The 18,959-nt window shown below is 42.3% G+C and overlaps 2 protein-coding genes across 5 annotated transcripts in view; both read right to left on the reverse strand.

Annotated features, from left to right (window-relative positions):
* Window positions 1–1,020: 1,020 nt before the first annotated feature.
* On the reverse strand, window positions 1,021–6,927 carry LOC306926731 (phosphatidylinositol 3-kinase regulatory subunit alpha-like). 2 transcript variants are annotated; one of them, XM_079506139.1, is made up of 6 exons: window positions 6,788–6,927; window positions 6,173–6,297; window positions 5,291–5,479; window positions 4,303–4,449; window positions 3,455–3,723; window positions 1,021–1,277 (listed from the first exon to the last, which is right to left on the reverse strand). In XM_079506139.1, exons 2-5 carry the CDS (start codon window positions 6,265–6,267, stop codon window positions 3,534–3,536), a joined length of 621 nt encoding a protein of 206 aa, XP_079362265.1. In that variant the 5' UTR covers window positions 6,268–6,297; window positions 6,788–6,927; the 3' UTR covers window positions 1,021–1,277; window positions 3,455–3,533. The 2 variants fall into 2 exon arrangements, with proteins under 2 accessions (XP_079362265.1, XP_079362264.1); XM_079506138.1 differs by lacking the exon at window positions 1,021–1,277 and adding an exon at window positions 1,460–3,196 and having other exon boundaries at window positions 3,229–3,723; window positions 6,788–6,926.
* A 7,294-nt stretch (window positions 6,928–14,221) lies between these two features.
* Window positions 14,222–18,959, reverse strand: part of LOC306926793 (microtubule-associated serine/threonine-protein kinase 3-like) — a 49,071-nt gene continuing 44,333 nt past the window's right edge. For all 3 annotated transcript variants that reach the window (XM_079506226.1, XM_079506228.1, XM_079506227.1), the window contains one exon: window positions 14,222–18,363. In XM_079506226.1, the coding sequence (XP_079362352.1) occupies window positions 17,608–18,363 (756 nt within the window). In that variant the 3' untranslated portion in view covers window positions 14,222–17,607. The remainder of the gene's footprint in view (window positions 18,364–18,959) is intronic.

Consider the following 18,959-nt stretch of genomic DNA (forward strand, 5'->3'; position numbering starts at 1 on the left):
ATCATAGAGTTATTGGTGGGATACTGTTTTGATTGATTGATTGATTGATTGATTGTTTATTACACAGAAATGTAAAAACAGCAACAGAGTAGGCCTACAGTGAAACACTTAGTCCAAAAGGGATATGCTTATAGGGGGTGATGTATGACATGACATGAAAAATAACAATACATTTCAATATCATTACAAGAAAAACAGCAAAGTTCTGAAAGTGCACATGAACAATAATGTTTGTTTTTTTTAACAAGAAAAACATACAGCAACTAGAAAAAGTGCCCTTCCGGGCACAGGTCTCCACCAGGAGGAGTGTGTGTGATGTTTGGCAAAATGTTTAGGAGGATGTTTTTTTTTATTTGTTTTTGCAACAATTCTCTTCATTTTGTTGAGGAAATGCAGAGCCAGATCACTCATAGCATCTCTGAGGATAGAATTCTGGATGAGCAGGACATGTGCAGCATTTTGTACAAAACGGGCCACTCCTGAAAACTTAGCCAATCAGTGTACAATCTGAGACCCGTCTTGATCACATGACTACAGAGATCATGTGTACCGATTGCCATTTCTTGCCTTTGATGGCAATTGGATGATTTGAGGCATTTTGTTCCAAAAATGTGTTTTGCAAAAATCAACCTGTTGGTGGCGCTATAACAGGCCAATGTGAAAAGGGTGGGATATATTCCTCAGCCTAGTAAGAAAATGTGTGAAAGATTTCACGTAAATTGCATGCTGCGTTCATGATTTGAGGCTTTTGTTCAAAATGGGGCAATCTTGCAAACTGTGAAAGCCAATTATAGCCAATCAGGATGGAATATGAAATATCGGACAGATCCAACTTGAGCACATGACCATAGAGATACTGTGTAACGATTTGTGAGATTTTTGGACAGAATCTGGAGGAGTAATATCAAAAAATGTGTTTTACAAAAGTCGGCCTCCTGGTGGCGCTATAAAAGGCAGATGCGGAAAATGCAGGTCAAAGGTTTGTCCTTGGCCTCTAGGGAGTGTGCATGCAACGTTTCACGCAGATCGGTGCAGTTTTAGGTAAAAAATGTGAAAAGCTGCCTCATGGTGGCGCTATAACAGGCCGTTCTGGAAAATGTGGGGCAGAGGTTCATCGTTGGCATCCAGGGAGTGTGTGTGAAAAGTTTGGCATCGACCGGGTTAACGGTGCCGGAGATTAGCTGGTAACGGACGGACGGAAGGAAGGACGGACGGACGGACGGACACACGGACACACGGACGGAGTGCAAAACATACTCTCTCCCCATGCCTTCGGCCTGGTGGAGACAATAAAGAAAAAAAACACTGTCACAGAAGGAACCAAAACAAATGTAGTAGATTATTTAAGTGACCTTAATCAATATTATCCATGCAATAGGTCACTCTTGGTCACAAACAATACATTTTACAGTCAAATTATTTTACCCCCCTCCCCATATATGTATCATAATATCAAAAGAAATAAGAAAACTAATTCAATCATGTACAAAAAAATATAGCCTACATGGGTTGGGCCAGAATCATTTAATTCTAAAAACCCTTTCAAGAAATACAAATTCACAAATCTGACAGAGAAAAAATGGCAAATTCCATGAAATCATATGTAATTTCATTCCATTCAACGATAACTTCTACTGCCCGTCTTGGTGTTAATGCAACACAAGAAAAATGCATTAAATAGTTAAACAACAAAGAACTTATGGTGATATTGAAAGTGATATTTGTGGGTGAAATAAGTGTTAAATGGAGTATTATAGTATAAACTAGAGCAGGGGTCTTCAATGTTTTTCAGGCCAAGGACGCCTTATAGCTGAGAGAGACAAAGCAGGGACCCCCTACATACATTTTTATAGTCTGTGAATGTGTCATTGTGCACTAAAACTTTAATTTTATAACCTGCAGCACGCTGGCACAAATCTTACACGGACAGACATAGTATGACTACCTTACATCTCCTCATAATACAACATAAAATACATTCCAGTATTGCACAAAGGTGGCATGCTAAAGTTCAAAATCAGCTCCATTTCACAGCTGCGGATATCAGAAGGCATGCAGTGGTTAGCACTGCTGCCTCGCATCCTGAAGGTCCTGGGGGTTGGCCCAAGGAAGGGTGGCCTTTCTGGGTTGAGTTTGCATGCTCTCCCTGTGCTTGTGTTGGGTTTCCTCTCACACCAAAGAACATGCATGTTAGGCTCTCCTGCCAGTGGCCATGACCAAGGTACTGGCATATACAACTTGAGTTGGTCCCCAAACGCTGCACAGATTTCCCCAATGATGAAGTAAAATAAAATGTCTGACTGCATGTCTTTCAAAATGCAATAGATAATGTGAAGTGCATCCATTCAGTAAAACACGAAGATAAAGAGCTAAGAGAAGTGCATTTAGTGGGCATCATCAGCAGGCACTGAACAATAACATACTATATCTCTTTGAAAGCTAGCTACTGACACATTAACAGAAATACTAAACACAATTCATATTTATAGCAAAGTGACAATTGTACAGGAAACAAAACTAAATTGAAATCCTCTCATTGCCAGGATTGCCTGTATGTTTACATACTCGTACTGTACATATACCTGATTATTATGTCACATGTAAAAACACATGAAATAAGTAATGGACTGTATCCCAACAACCTGCACATCAGCAACAGTCTGATCGGTAATCTGGTAAAGGTGCATTCTCTAGTGCTAGCATGACACTATGAATCTTGTAACTATAGGGTGTTTTGTAGCTCAGTGATTCTCGACATTTTCACCTTTTTCCTTTTACGGCCCCTCAGTTTGATATGTTATGATATATGGGGGGGGCCACAGACCCCCCCATTTGACCCTGATCTATACACTGTAAAATCAGCCTTCATTAACTCAGAGTTTAACTCTTGAGTGTGTACTCTCTACTCTACCCTGTCTAATTTTGAACCAGTTCAGAGTGTTTCCACCGGAAACCAAATAATGTTTTTTTCTTGCCCTGAACTGGTAACCAAAGTGGGTGTGTCACTATCCTACAGGTTGGAAGATGCAGATGCGATATTATAAACAATGATAAAAGCAAGCGAAACATCACCATAAAAAAAAGAAAGAAAAAGGAAACTATAATATATGCCAATCTGTCATTGACAATTGCATTTCCCCAATGAAATGGCCACTTCGACCAGCCATTTTTCGTTGTTTCGTGCTCCCCAGGTGGCCTCTCTAACCAATCAGGTCAGAGATTGGGGACCTCTCTAACCAATCAGGTTAGAGAGGTCCCCAATGCTGCCCCCAATTACAATGGTTCTGCTTAAAACGGGTGGAAACACAAGCCGATTCGCGGCCGGTTCTGTGAAAAGCACCAAGGCTCAAAGAATCTAGAATGGAACCAGATCTAGAAGTTCTTTTTGTGGAAAAGGGACCTGAGAGTGTACAGATGGAACCAAATGGAACCACTCTCAGACTGAGTTACAGACCTATAAGGGTCCATTTGGACACCTGGCAGTTCCCCCGGGCCAGACGTTGAGAAACAGTGCGTGCTGTGGCTGGTGTTCCTCAGCTGGGCTGTGGGCAGAGAGCAGGCCAGGCCAGGGTGACATTCAGCTGTGGGTTGTGTTGGACGAGCGAGGTACAGCTGTAATGGAGGACCAGCTCTCCCAGCGAGCGGTACAGGTTGAAGGGCTCCGTGAAACCATAGCCCGAAGACGTCTTGTTGATCACACAGTGTTTGGTGGCTCCGTTCACGCTGCATGAGACACAGCAGGGGGGACGTGCAGGGTTAAATTAAATACTGTATAAAGTTAACATTACATACAGTACATTTATTTATAGTGCATGTTTCACAAAACAATGAGTCACAAAGTTTGAAAAGTTTGACAGTAGATTATTATTTTTAGCTTATTCCTTATTCCTTCCACATGTCCTGTGTGCATTGTGGCTGGATCTGGTAAACACAGCATCTGACTTGCAAACATATCTACTAGACCACAAAGATAAAAGCTTTTAATAAATACATTCCCTGCTCTGATATGAATTTGATCATGATTTTTATTTGTATTTTTGTCACAATAGAGTTGTCATTTCTAGATTGAACCACAGGAGGGCACCAGTTGATTGCTTTAAATGCCATCATAACAGAGACAAACAATAGAAGTAGCTCCAACAAAGGACAATTCCTGACTCAATTTACTATAATATTCAGATTTTATCGTAGGCTGTATTGTATTACTCTACATTATCATTATACCACAGATTTGGAAAAAGTAATAAACCCCCAGTGTAGTGATAAAAAGGATTTTGTCGTATCAATAAATGAAACACTTACACCACGGAGCAGGCAAAGCAGCCCGTCTGTGACTGGCTGTCTCTGATCAAGAAGGTTCCATCTCTGCGTCCATGCAGCAGCCGTTCAGCCTCACCACGCCTCATGCTGCCCACATACCACGCACGCTCATCAGCCAGGGGGTACTGTCTGGAGGAGGACGTTTTAGTTTAGTTCAGTGTTTCTCAAATCTTTTTAATTTCAAGGACCCCCATAATAACTCGGAGGCCCGTAAAGCCACTCTGAGAGCGCATGAAAAATTGACCTTTACCGTAAAGGTACATTTTTCGTGCGCTCTCAGAGTTACAGACCTGTAAGGGTCCATTTGAAACCCTTTCAAGGAACTCTGAGGGCCCCTAGACCTCACTTTTGAGAACCACTGGTTTAGTTAGCACTTCTGCTGTGGTTCTCGCATAGCCATGCCTTCATCTGCCTTTGTAATGCATATTGCCCCAGGCAGCAGTGATATTAGTATCGCTACACAAGGCTAAGTACCTACAGCAGTACTGACTGAAGAGTCCCATGTGAAGAGTTCTGTATGCTATTGCATTTAAATGAGTATAGTGTAGGAGCTGGTGTAACACATAATTGTACATAATCACTGAACTGATGATAATGCAACTGCATACTGCAAAATAGTTAATTTGACTGAGAGTAGCTAAAAGACACATGGCTGGTGTATGGCTTTGCATGTATTGTATGGCTCACGGCTTTGTGAGTAGGCCTGTAGCCTGGCTATTTTCGAGTAAACAGGGGCATAGGTTTTAAGTGTATGTGGTGACTGATTGGTGAGCTTCATGTTATCATTTAAACGTGAACATAAAACTAACGCAGAACTTCATGGGTTCTGGATTATTCCAGTTCAGCAAAGGTTCTGGCTTAACACTTCGTAGTTGTAAAGAGCCAATAAGAATGTAAAGTACTGTACTGTCGGAGACCAGCCAACCTCAGCTAGAGCCTCATCATCAGTTCCTGTAGGTTTTGAACTCACGCAATATACTGATCTGTGATGTTCTTCAGCTGAACCAAATCAGGCTTCAGGATGTTGAGCATCCTGGCGATCTCCCTACTCTCCAACGCCGCCTCCTTCCTAAGCCCCTTCTCCTCCTCCAACCCCCTCTTATCATCGTGGTCCTCCTCCAAGCGCCACTGGACCTCCTCCTCAGGATCACTCTGGACCCTGGAAAGAGCAGGAGTCCACAGCATGACACAGAAGCACTCAATCAACCCTAAATATCAAAAGGGGTCCAAGGCACTCTGTTCCAGTCAAGTGAAAAAAAGCCTTTATTTGTATGGCATGGCAAAGATCATTAAAATGGACTTTGGATGGATTTTTGGTCAATATACATAATTATCAACTTACTTTTGTAAAAAAAAAGGTTTAGGGAGAAATTCCCCTTTAAGTATTTCCTACCGTCAATACTTTGTACTTCTACTGCACTACATCTCAGAGGCAAGTAGGCTATTGTACTTTTACTCCACTGCAATTATTTGAAAAGTTTAGTTAGTAGTTACTTTGTAGATTTAGATCATTATTACAAAACATGATGCCTAATACTTTTGTACTTTTACTCAAGTAAATGTTGAAGGAGTATGTCTACATTGTGGTATTGATACTTTTACTTAAGTAAAAAATAAATGTGAGTGCTTCTTCCACCACTATCCATCATACATAAATGACAATTACATTTAAATGATTTAACAAGATTTATTTCTTGTTGTTCTGTAAAGTGAGATGTCTGCATGATGTAAGCAGCATGCGTACTGTGAAGTCAGTGTGCATGTTTGTACTGTATGTGTGCAGCTGCATGCTTGTGCCCGTGCGTGCATGCTGTCTATACTATAGGTGTGTGCACTGTGAAGTGTACTGTACCTGCGTGTTTCCTGTGTTGGGAACATGTGGATGTAGCGCTCTCCGCTCTCACACTGATCTCCAAACATCTGGATGGCCTCAGTGAAGGCCTCCATGGTCCGGTCCCCCTGCAGGTTCTGGGGAGCCTGGACAGCACGTTTCATACACAATCACTTACACTTTGGATGTTTTCTACAGCCTTATCTTATGTTCAAGATGACATACTCAACTAAAACCATACAAAACCTTTTGTTGCTGTCGGGCAGAAACCTCATTGTCTCCATATTCTAACTTTTTGTGTTTTTTTGTTTGTAAATTAACTCTCTACTTTACTTGATCATACTACAGTGTCACACACAAGCATCAAAAGTAGCGAATCTACAAGCTTGAAACGACACATTTTGAGCTTGTACTACATTGTACATCTGCTACTTTTGCCGTTTTTGAATTTGAATCCTGAAAAATACAGTAACAGTTTTGGACATGAGGTTTCCACCCAACAGAGACGATTTGTTAGACATAATAAGTTAAAGCATACAATCAGCAGTTTTTACCAATTGTATCTCTCGGCAGAGAGAGGTAATTTCAACAAATTCCAAAATGCAATAAAGATGGCGGTGCATCTAGTGTCCTAACCTGTGCTGTGTACTTCAAATAACCACCTCCAACAACTACAGATGTGCTAGCTAGTTATTGCGATTGTAGCTTTCGCTATAGGAACAAATAGTTTTCTCTTAATATGTAGCAGTCTTCATTGAACGGGAGACGGGGGTCATGGTTTGGCTGGTCGTAGCTGTTGCATGTTGTACCTTTGAGCCGAGTGTGTTGTCTTCATAGAGCAGCTCATATTCTCTGCTCTCCTCGTGGTACTGGTGTCCCATGTTGTCTTCATGGTACTGCTGGTCCTGGACACCAGGAAACATACAATACAGGACATTCAGGCATTAAGAAAAAGGAGGGATTTGAATATAATTGGAATTATAATTTACAGTAACAAACAGTTGTTTTTGAGTCCAAAATACAACTACCCTTAACACCAAAGTATTTTCTTTTCTTAGAATAATTGTTATGTTATTTAGTATCCGATATATGCAAAAACGAATGACAGCTAGCTAAGACTTTCAAACTCTCATTTAAAGATGTTGTTGTTACTGTACCTTGTTATCTTTTTCAAAATTCTAAGACGTACAAACAAACACAGGCCCCCTCCCCAATCAATCAATCAATCAATCAATCAATCAATCAATCAATCAATCAATCAGATTGAAAAAGAAAGAAAGAAAGAAAGAAAGAAAGAAAGAAAACACTTGTTGTAGATACAAAGGGTTGTGATGCACCAACCTTCTGGTGTCTGCAGACAGGGTAGAGCAGTGGCGTGTCCAGTTGGGGGTTGTACAGGGCCAGAGACTGGCTGTTGTGGACCTGGATCAGCTCCACTACAGAGGAGAAGTCCAGAGGTTCAGAGAACCCAAACCTCCCCTGGCCATGGAGGATCCGGATAAGCCTGTTCTGACCGTCTTTCCTGCAGGGGGAACAAACAAATATATATTTTTTAATTCTTTCACATCCTAGGATTTACTGTTTTATAAATGATAAATGTCTGGCGCAGTTTTTCCTTTCTTTTTTCATTATGTTTAAAATAAACTTTTTGCTGTCTTGAGGCAAGCTCGTGTCAAGAGAGATGTACAGTAGATGCTCACATAAACATTAATACCAAAGTATAACAGTGTGATTTGGAACAGAGTGTACATTTACCTCAGAGTCAGGGTATATTCTTCTTGGATCCGACTGGAAGAGTCTCGGACTAAAAACGTGCCATCAGGCCTGTCTGCCATCAAGTCATTCACCTCCTCTCTGAATACATCAAACAACCATTCAATAAGACTTAATGCATTCTGTGACCTGTTATTTCTCACTGCCATTGTCTTATTCAGGCTACCGTGTTAATTATATTGATATGGCTGTCATTCTAATCACTGCATTTACTAAAACAACTGTTCAAGAAGAAGCTTGTAAGCTTATAAGAGCTACAAAATAATACACAATCCCATACTTACAAGTCACATCACATGTCATAGTCATTCACAAATTGCCGTGTAATGTGCTTAACAATAACGTCATTGATGTACCTTGTGATATCACCCCAGTACCAGTCTGCCTCTGCTAACTGGTTTTGGGGACTCTGAGAACTGGAATCCACTGCTGCCATGACCGTGGACTGGTTGGCTTTAGATGGAAGGGCTGTTAAGATAGGCAACATGGTCACAAAAGCAAACAAAGAAGCTAAAGTAGTTAAGTCCCTACATTACAATCATGTTGAACTATCAACAATCTGAACAAAAGACACAAAATATGCGGGCAGACATGCTGCTGGGTCTGAGGAGTAGTAGCCTACAGTACCTTCTTCTTGGAGTGTGGCGGCAGAACGGATAACTGGATTCTGGGGGGATGCAATCAGGGTCCGAGTCAGTGGTTCTGTCTCATCTTGGCCCATCTCAAGGTCCGATAGCTCTGAAAAACGAGTACTGGTCAGTCTTTACTCCCTGCTGAACTCAAATCTTGATTGGTGTGTGTGTGTGTCTGTCTGTGTGTCTGTGTCTGTGTCTGTGTCTGAGTCTGTGTGTGTGTGTGTGTGTGTGTGTGTGTGTGTGTGTGTGCGTGTGTGTGTGTGTGTGCGTGCGTGCGTGCGTGCGTGCGTGCGTGCGTGCGTGCGTGCGGGCGTGTGGGCGGGTATGAGAGCTATCCAGCGGGAGATATGATTGAGTTCCATGTGGGAACGCGCTGCCCGGACTAGTCCAGTGACAGGTGACAGTGTGTGAGTGCCTGTCATGCCGGGGCCCAGCCCCAGGGCCCGGCCTCTCAACCTCGCCTTGCAAACAGCAGCTGTCCTGTCTGCATGCAGGCCCGGGCACACCGCGTGTCAGCACACAACGTCTAAGTTTGTTCACAACTCTACTGCCCGATTAGATTTGTTGAGCAGATGCACGATTCTTTGTGTGTGTGCGTGTGCACACACGTGTATGTGGTGTGCCAGTGCGAGCTTGAAAAAAGCAATAATCTATCAGGCATCTTTTTATGTTGTGTGCACGGGGGCATATGCCTCTGACACTTCTGCTATTTCCATTAAATGTTGGTTATAGGTTCATGTGGTTAATGGTGTAGACATGAGTTTAATGAGACAGGATCATAAAGTAGATGTAGTGACGACGAGGCCCCTTCTTGGCACCTTCTCTTTCAATTGATACTAGAACAAGATATGTCTAGTGTCTAGTGTCTACTATGCAGACATATCTGGGTCACTTGGTCTCTGGGCCTTGTTTGTTCTTGACCACAAATGTTAATCATTTCATTTAGATCAGTGGTAGTTCATTGTTTTCCTGGTATCCTAGTTTCAAATTTAGATGGATGTTGTTTAGACAGATGCTAGGTTCATTGTTAATATGATTTTTAACCTTGAGTTTCTTTGCACTGTATGTGATTTTGGACGTGTTCATGCTTACTCTGCTTATTGTCTCCACCAGGCCGAAGGCATGGGGAGAGAGTATGTTTTGCACTCCGTCCGTCCGTCCGTCCGTCCGTCCGTCCGTGTGTGTGTGTGTGTGTGTGTGTGTCCGTGTGTGTGTGTGTCCGTCCGTCCTTCCGTCTGTGAACAGCTAATCTCCGGCACCGTTAACCCGGTCGATGCCAAATTTTGCACACACACTCCCTGGATGCCAACGATGAACCTCTGCCCCAAAATTTCCAGGTGGTGCTATAACGGCCTGTTATAGCACCACCAGGAGGCCGCTTTGTGCAATTGGACAGTACACCTACAGATTTTGTCCAAACATCACGCAAATTGGTACACAGTCTCTCTAGAGCCATTCAACGAAACGGGTCTTCCAGATTTCTCAGACTCCATCCTGATTGGCTAAGATTGGCTTCCAAAGTTCGCAGGAGTGCTCAGTTTCAAACAAAATGCTGCAAATCATGAACACATCGTGTGATTTCCGTGAAATTGTGCACGCACATTCCCACTAGGCCGAGGAAGAAATGCCACATGAACATTTTCAACTCAGCCTCATGGTGGCGCTATAACTGGCCGAAAAGTGTTTTTACCTCTAACTGCACGATAACTTTGTATGCCAACTCCCTAGAGGCCAAGGAAAAACCTCTGCCTGGAATTTTTCACATCTGCTCTTTATAGCGCCACCAGGAGGCCGACTAGTGTAAAACACATTTTCTAATATTACTCCTTCAGATTTTATCCAAATTTCACGCAAATCGCTCCTAAACATTTTGCCAAACATCACGCACACACACTCCTATCCTCCTGGTGGAGACCTGTGCCCAGAAGGGCACTTTTTCTAGTTTCCATCTTGCACTTGTAAGTCGTTCTGGATAAACTCATCTGCTAAATGCCTGGATTGAACATGGTAAATTCCTTGGATGATTGAAATTAGCGCTCAAACTTGCGATTATGAACACCAGTATTCTTGAATCCTCTACCATATCGCTGTGAATCCTCAGCACCCAGTAGCACTTGAATCTCAACATAGTTGAACTCAGGTTATCGCAGCAATGTGAACGGCAGCGAGACCATTGATGTAACCCAATCACAGAGCCTATCTTTAGGTCTACAGTAGCATACTTCTCCTGTGGACTGGCCTGGTGTTGCCTGGTGACCATGTCCTCACACACACATACTGTACACACTCAAGCACAGGCATCAACTTGCACCCTGCACACACACACACACACACACACACACACACACACACACACACACACACACACACACACACACACACACACACACACACACACACACACACACACACACACACACACACAGTAACAAATTCAAATTCACCCACACAGCCTCTGATTCTGCTGCTTACTTGACGTAAATCACATCATTGTTACATTCTGTAATCTACTTTAGGGAATCAGTCAAGACACCAACATAACTACAGTAGATGAACGTGTGAAACTACATACAGAAGGAATAACACCTCTAGAACTAGGCAGGGCTTAGCTGTACTGTACCTACTGGGAAAGTAGGTACATTTCCCTGAAGAAGGCCGAAAGGCACGTGTGTGCGGCCTTTTCCTCTTTTTTTACTTATTTACTGCCTTAGGTCAGCACCTCACCAACACTGGTGTGCGCCCTTTCCTGTTTTGTCTACCAATATATAAAGTTACAACACCAACTTTGATGAGGCTGTATTGCTTTGTTTTAAAAATATAAGGTTTTCTTTATTTCCTGAAAAATGTATATTTTTCATTTCCTGAAAAATGAACATTTTGGAGTTGAGGTTTCCTCCCGACAGCAGAGATATGAGGGAAGTGTAAAAGAAAAGATACAAAAATATGGATTAATCGTAATCGAGGCAAAAGTTTGAAATCAAATAGTTGTGTTATTAATTGGAAGTCATATCGCCCACTGCACCCAGCCATGACTCTTAACCATTCAATCCCTATATGGTTGACCGGAGTCCCTCATGGCTCTATATTAGTGTATTTTCTGTTATTCTGTCCTACAAAGCGTAGCAAAAACGTATGTACGTACATACGTTTTTGGACACACAGACTTATTTGTGTACCCCAAAAGGTCAAATTAGCTTTCATGATTTTGGGGGATAAACAATTATCTCAAGAACATATATAATTATAGTGTAATATCATCTCATTTGGCTGATCAGTTGAAACACCATTAGACCTTTGTAGGGCAGTATTGTGGAGAAAGCTTTCGCTGAAAATAGCCGATCGACGAGCTCGCAGCCCGTCGCATCTTGTCGATCTGCCATTTAAAGCTTTCACAACAATAAGGATGCTGGGGTGTTAAGTGCTTAACCCTGTTTAGTACTTCAGTCTGGACATAGAAGTGCAACTATAAAATAAATCCTCTATTCACACAACGACCCATGGGCATTTTCTTTTTTAATTTTTACCCTTCTCCGTGCATGCATTCCGCCTGGGTGACGGCAGATTGCTGGGCAAGTGCTGGCGTTTTGGCATGGGGGGTCAGATCAACATAATATGGAATGAATTCTGTACTAGAGGCCATATATGGAGCATGTCTTGAGTGTACAGGGTTTGATGAGGGCCCAGGTAGGGCCGGGCCTTCATTTTTGGGCCTGTTGAGAACTCTAGCTTTCGCCGGCTGCCAGCCTCGGCTGCACTAATAACTTTGGGGCGGGCCCGTCTAGAGTTTGAATGGACAGGTTATCAGTCAAAAGGGAGACATTGAAGAGGAAGGACAGGTGCGGAAGGATCAACATATGGAATGTCAGAACAGGTCAGCTGCATATATGGAGATCTAAGGGTTTGAGGTCAGATGTAGAGTTGCTGCCCGGCTCCATATATGCAGATCTAGGTGATGATCAAGTCCTCTCCATGTATGTCATGGGTTTGATGAGGTCAGTGTTGTGATCTTCATATATGGAATCGTCCATTATTGTGGCGTGACCATATATGGAGGCGTGATGTCACGAGGTGTGACCATATATGGAGGCGTGACCGACCGAACAACTGACGGGAGATGCAGGTTTCCATAGTAAACTGCAACCTATGGTCGCAATTATGTTCTAAACCAATATTCAAAATCCTAATGTTGTGCTCACACGGGCAGATGCAGCGACGCAGTCTACCATTCATTATAAAATCAAAGCCATCGACATGACGATGCACGTACAGTAGCTGCTCCAAATGATACTCCCATTCATCTTTGCATCTGCCCGTGTGAACGCACCCATGTTTTCTGAAAAACTATGTTGCTATACAGGTACTGTATATACCGTAGCTACAATGACAGATGCTTTGTCGATTTTAATGTGTTAAACTCTCTCGGTGCCAATAAGACTAAGAAAAAACATTTAGAAATAAAACCAACAGTCCACATTCAGATGCATCAAAGTACACATTTTTTACTGGGTGCACCAGCAGAGACAGCCTGATTAAGACACATGTGCTTGTGTCATGCAGCATGCACGGAGTAGAACAGTTCACATGAGAACAGAACATGAACATACAAGTGTTTCGTTCTGCAACTTTGATCTGAAGCAGTGGTTCAGAACCTTTTTTTCCCCTCAGAGGCCCCCTCCCTTGACAAAACCTCGCACACACGCGCGCTAGATGGAAATTAGCTAGTAGCTAAATCTGGTACAAAACATGCTTGATATTAATGTATGTTGTACTTGGTACCCGATACAAATATATATATATATATTTAAACATCATTATTATTATGATACTGCCCGTTAAGGAGTCACTACTGTAATGATAAGTAACGTGCAGTTTTCCGATATGGTATCAAAGAGATTTATATCATAGAAACACAGGATACAAAATGATTTGTACATGGCACATTTTCTCATTGTAAACAATTCTGACACACTGGCAAGAATACGGCTCAGCAACGCTTTTCCAAACGACAGCTTTTGATTTTCAACCGTAAATCAATTCATCTTCAGCAGATTTGGCATCTTTCGGACAACGCACAGAAGCATTTTGAAACATGTTCAATACAGTGTCTAACCAAAGGGCTCAAAGACAGCTAGCAACACCAATGGGCAGTTTAGGAAAAGCTCCATCTGTGGCATTCTAGCTGGAAGTGAAATACATATCTACATCCGTTGCACTGACTGCACTCTCTGCACCAATATGGAGGAACAATATTATAATTATGTTTTTAACTATACCATGTAATATTACTTAGGTGAATGCACTAACCATGTTTTTATGCTGTAAAGTATTTTTGTGATATCGGTGAACTTGTTTTTGCTTTTAGCATACAATTGTGTAAGGACTAAGGAGGACTCCAGGAAGAATAGCTGTTGCCAGGTGTGGCAGCTAATGTGGATGATAAATAAACTCATGGAGTGCACCTCAACAGGGCTGAGCGGATGTTCGAGGCAAAACTTCCGTTTCTGTTCCAGCGAGAGACATGGAGATTATGGGAAGACAGTTGTGTGTGGAGGAACACGTGGGCTTTTGAAACCTGAACAACGCCGAGCCATGAACTGTGTGCCCTTGTCTGGGAAGAACTTGACCCGACCCGACCCCCCCCCATCCCGCCCCGCAACCTTTAACCATACATACCACAGTACATTCATCAACAGCAATAACAATAACCACATTTGTTTTTTTGGTTACAAAGAAAGCCTCATCAAAATATACATGAATACATAATATAATTTGTAATATCATTTACAAATACAAAGACATAAAATTTGCATTTGTTCAAAATAAGCCCATGGTGTGGAGTAATCAATTTGCCTGTTCTCGTTCAGACGTCATGCGCCATGCAACGTGCTGCAAGCTTGCAGAGGTGGGTAATAACATTACATTTTCTTACAGTAAGTAAATTTAATACATTTTATAGTTTTAATGCAGCATATTCTTCACTTTTAATATTAATTTGTACTCCTTATTTGGGCCAAATGTGAAGGAATAAAAGTAACTGTTAATTATTTGAGAAGCACTTTTATATTTCAATGATGTTTTGATTTAAACAATACATCTGGTTGATCGTATTAGGTATCGTTGGACCTTGGGTATAATATATTGGTCATGTGATTATACGATGTGGGTCGGGGAGGCCCACCACACTAAAGTAACAATTCCTTTAGTTGAGTACAGTTTGTTGCTACTGCAACCACCTCTGTGAGCTTGTAGATCAGATATTTCCAGGTGTGCGACACTGACTTTAGTGTACTATGACCCTCCTCCCTGCTGTAAACAAGTAGAAACGAACAGCTCAGACATGGCGCCTCTGGACTGAACTGAACACAAAAGCTACATTTTCAGTGAAAACTCTCCCCAAGGACTAATACACCATGAACTGTAGGCTCTGAGCTGCTCGTTACCAGGGAAACCACATGCCACAAAATCAATAGAAAGATGACACATCTGACACGTGCTATGTTTAACCACTTTCAACCTGGCATAAGTAGGTGAATAAGAACGAAATTCAGCATGATTCCAATTATATCGGTCAAGTATCAGTTATATCAGGTAAGTTATATTACAAAAAAAAAAGAACGGAAAATAAAAACAGTTATTGATTTGTGCTTCTCCTGTACTGTATGCAAGTAAACGCGGCATAGGCTCAGATGTCCCCTCTATTACTAAGATCCATGTTTGAATACAACTCATAGTAAGACTCAGTCTCCCACACACATGCTACATCAGTGTTTAGAGTTATTAGAGTTTAGTTTTACTACTGTGGAACATTTTTGGTTTTATGACTCGACTAGTTTTAGTTTATTTATTTTTAGTTTTCCAGGTATTGTGAGAAAAGCCTTCATTTATAGAAGCCGAAAAAAAGTACTATGGAAGAATGCACGACCTCAGACATGATGGTAGAAAAACTGAAATGAAGATTATTTTATTAAACCATATTTTTGGTTCACTTGGTTTTAGTTAGTTTTGCATTGTTAATTTTATTTTTTTATTTAGTGTTTTTGTTTCAGTTAACAAAATACATTTCCCTTTCAGTTTTAGTCATAGTTAACTATAATAACCCTGTTTTTAAAGATGTCGGGTACATTTAAACGCTGAGGATAACATGCCATCACAAAACCTTTGAGGTTCAGGATAACACTATTACATCATACACGGAACACTCTGCTTTCGTCCGAGATATCGTGAAGACTGCAGGATCGCCCAGAAAGATAAGAAAACTATTTATGAACATTTGCCGCAAAAAGTTGAATTTGCTAACCACAAATGAGCTTTCAGTAGAGACATGCGATATGGCTTTGTGAAATACTGCAAATTTATCTTGGCAACTTCAGGTGACTCTGTAACTTTGTCAGAATACTGTACTACTCGACTCGAAATTCAGCTGACGTCATACCAACGTTGTGTGGTTTCAGATTTACAATTCAGATTGTTTATTCAGCTCGTATTCTGAGGTGACTTTGAGTCAAGCTCTTGGAAGGTTATCTACAGTACGTAATGTATGTAATTTTCAGTTTGTGTAAAAAAACTAAACAAAAAATAATAATCCACCCAAGACATCTACTCGACAAGCACTTGTAATTTTAAGACTTCTACCTGCAAAAATGCATTTTGGTCCTAAGATATTTCCTACCATTATCAAACTAGTTTGTGTACCATAACAATTTAGTTAAAAAATAAACATTTATAGAAAAATCCAGTCTGTGAAGACATACAGTAAAACCACATTTGATCAATACAAAATGTATTTTGGAGGCTTGGCTAGTCAAAAGACAAACACACTTCATTGTCCTGTAAACATTTCATCAGAGCTTATAAATGTAATAAATAAGAACAGGAAAAGCCTGTAACACGTGTCAAATATTTACAAAATAATAATAATAATAATACTAAAATAAAAAAATCTTCAAGTGAAATCTTTCTTCCCAATCAATGAAGCCAGTAAACAAGCTTTGCATTCCTCAGACTGAACCGCATGGTAGCACGTGTCCCTTTCAGCAGTTAACGTTCATTGTCTTTAAAGAGCAGACAGATGGCTCCTTCACACTACAAGAACTAAGTGTGCCGTGCTGTGTGACGTATTTCACAGGTTCTGGATTTGTTTTCCATATGCTACGGCTCGGTTTCAGATAAAAGGTTCTCAGAACCTAATTTGGGTCCTGCTTGGGAGGTAGGGTAGTACTTATAATTTAGTATTTTCGCTTTTGTTTCAGTTTGTTTCATTTTCTATTTTTATGATGCACCTCCCCCTTCAGGGATGGTTCTGGTTCTAATGGAAACATACAAAAAAAAGAGAACCGCCACAGAACTTCCCGGTTCTGTAAGCTTTCAGGTTCTGGGTTAACCCTTCATAGCGGAAAAGAGCCAAGAGACACAACAGACGTCAATTCATGCTTTGAACGACAGGTGTGGAACTACACGTCGCACTACATGTCTCACAATGTTCTGACTTCTTCAGCATCCATATTCCATACCATCTGCGACTCGCCCACAGCGTCACCACAAAATGTAAACATGGACGTAGTCTCGTGGTCATGAAGCTTACTTTACTAGAAATTTGCCAGAGGTACGAGACATATTTTTGACGTTTTGAAGTCTCTTTCGTCATGTTACACTCCCCGCACAAAGCATAAATTGACCGTAAGGGTCAGTGTCCACCAAGACAGTTTTTTTTTCTCATGGGTGCAGCAGCGTATGTTTTGAATCGTTTACAATGGGAGTGCCGCGTTTTTTGGAAAACCCCCAGCAGCAGCGGGACAAGGCGCTAAGCTTTCATTTTGCCGTTTTTAATCTGCTTGTTGAGAGCTGAATTATTTTCAACTCTGGCGTTTGGAAGCGCTTTTACGCGGCTGGAGTTTCCAACCAGTAAAAAAACATCCTGGTGGACATGGCCCCTGAGCCAGTAAACGAGCTTTACATTCGTCGGGACTGAAACTCGCGACAGCAGTAACATTACTTGTCCTTGAAAGAGCAGACAAGAGACACTGCATGGCGTGAGTCACTCGAAAGCTGTCACTTCCTCACGTGTGCATTTTGAGGGCTCTCCCTGCCACCTTGCTGGCGTGACGCCAGCCCACGTGGAACGGGTGTCGTAGCGCTTTTCTGTGACGCCGTCCCGCGCTGAACGGGTGTCGTAGCGTTTTGCTGTGACGCCGTCCCGCGCTGAACGGGTGTCGTAGCGTTTTGCTGTGACGCCGCCACCCCGCGCTGAACGGGTGTCGTAGCGTTTTGCTGTGACGCCGTCCCGCGCTGAACGGGTGTCGTAACGTTTTGCTGTGACGCCGCCGTCCCGCGTTGAACGGGTGTCGTAACGTTTTGCTGCGATGCCGCCGTCCCGCGCTGAACAGGTGTCGTAGCGTTTTGCGGTGACGCCGCCGCCCCGCGCTGAGTGGATGTCGTAACGTTTTGCTGTGATGCCGCCGTCCCGCGCTGAACGGGTGTCGTAGCGTTTTGCTGTGACGCCGTCCTGCGCTGAGCGGGTGTCGTAGTGTTTTGCTGTGACGCCGTCCCGCGCTGAGCGGGTGTCGTAGCAGGGGCACCCCCTGGAGGAGAAGGATCTGGCAAAGCTTGGCGTTGCTGCGATGATGACGACGATTCTCCTCCTACCCTGGTGGTGAGCGTCGGCTGAGCAGGCGAGTCTTTGGCGGTCTCCTCCTCTTCGTCGGAACATGCCTCCCACTCGTCTTGTTCCTCGCTTTCCGTCGAGCCCTGAACGGCGATCTGCGGCACCAGGGTGATTCGTCTCACTGCCGGCACTTCCAGTTCCACCTAGTGGTCGCAAACAAACACAAGAGCAGTTTGTTGATGACTGATGAAGGTGGCTACGCTCCAAATCCCTCTCGTGCTCTATGATCACTACATAGGGAAGTTACCCTTTAAACATTGTTTATACATTGCCCTGTATAAACAAAACAATTTTGTATCCCTCATTTTCAGTGACGGTATCACTGGTCTTGTTTACATTCATTTGTTGCACGTGTGACATGGCAGAAATTGAGAGTTTGCCTTTTAGTAAGGCCATGGAAATATGCACACTATTTTTTGATTTATTGGTGACAATTTGCCATGGTGAAACCCAGCACATCTCCACAACACTCCAGGCTGCACTCTTTATGTTATGTTTACCAAACTTCCTCGCAGGTGGGTTTTAATCGTTGGTAACACAAACATAATCTAACAAGTTACCCTTCTCAGAAGGTAATCCTGTAACGTACCGGAATACTATTTAATGGCGGTAATCCTGTAAATGTAACAAATTACTTTTAAAAGTAACGTTACCCAACACTGGTTAGGGTTGCCGAGTTGTCCCTAACAACTAATAGATGCATGTCAACACCGATAATACTGACAACACCAGATGTGCA

Source organism: Electrona antarctica (assembly GCF_951216825.1).
Source record: "Electrona antarctica genome assembly, chromosome: 7".
Lineage (NCBI taxonomy): Eukaryota > Metazoa > Chordata > Actinopteri > Myctophiformes > Myctophidae > Electrona > Electrona antarctica.

Bases quoted from the DNA above. Each gene is read 5' to 3' on its own strand.
- LOC306926731 (XM_079506139.1), bottom strand. From the start codon at position 6,267: ATGGAGGCCTTCACTGAGGCCATCCAGATGTTTGGAGATCAGTGTGAG. The intron at 4,450-5,290 runs GTGAGTTCAAAA...GTCCTCCTCCAG, and splicing joins ATCACAGATCAGTATATTGC to ACAGTACCCCCTGGCTGATG. The intron at 3,724-4,302 runs GTAAGTGTTTCA...TGTCTCATGCAG, and splicing joins TGCTTTGCCTGCTCCGTGGT to CGTGAACGGAGCCACCAAAC.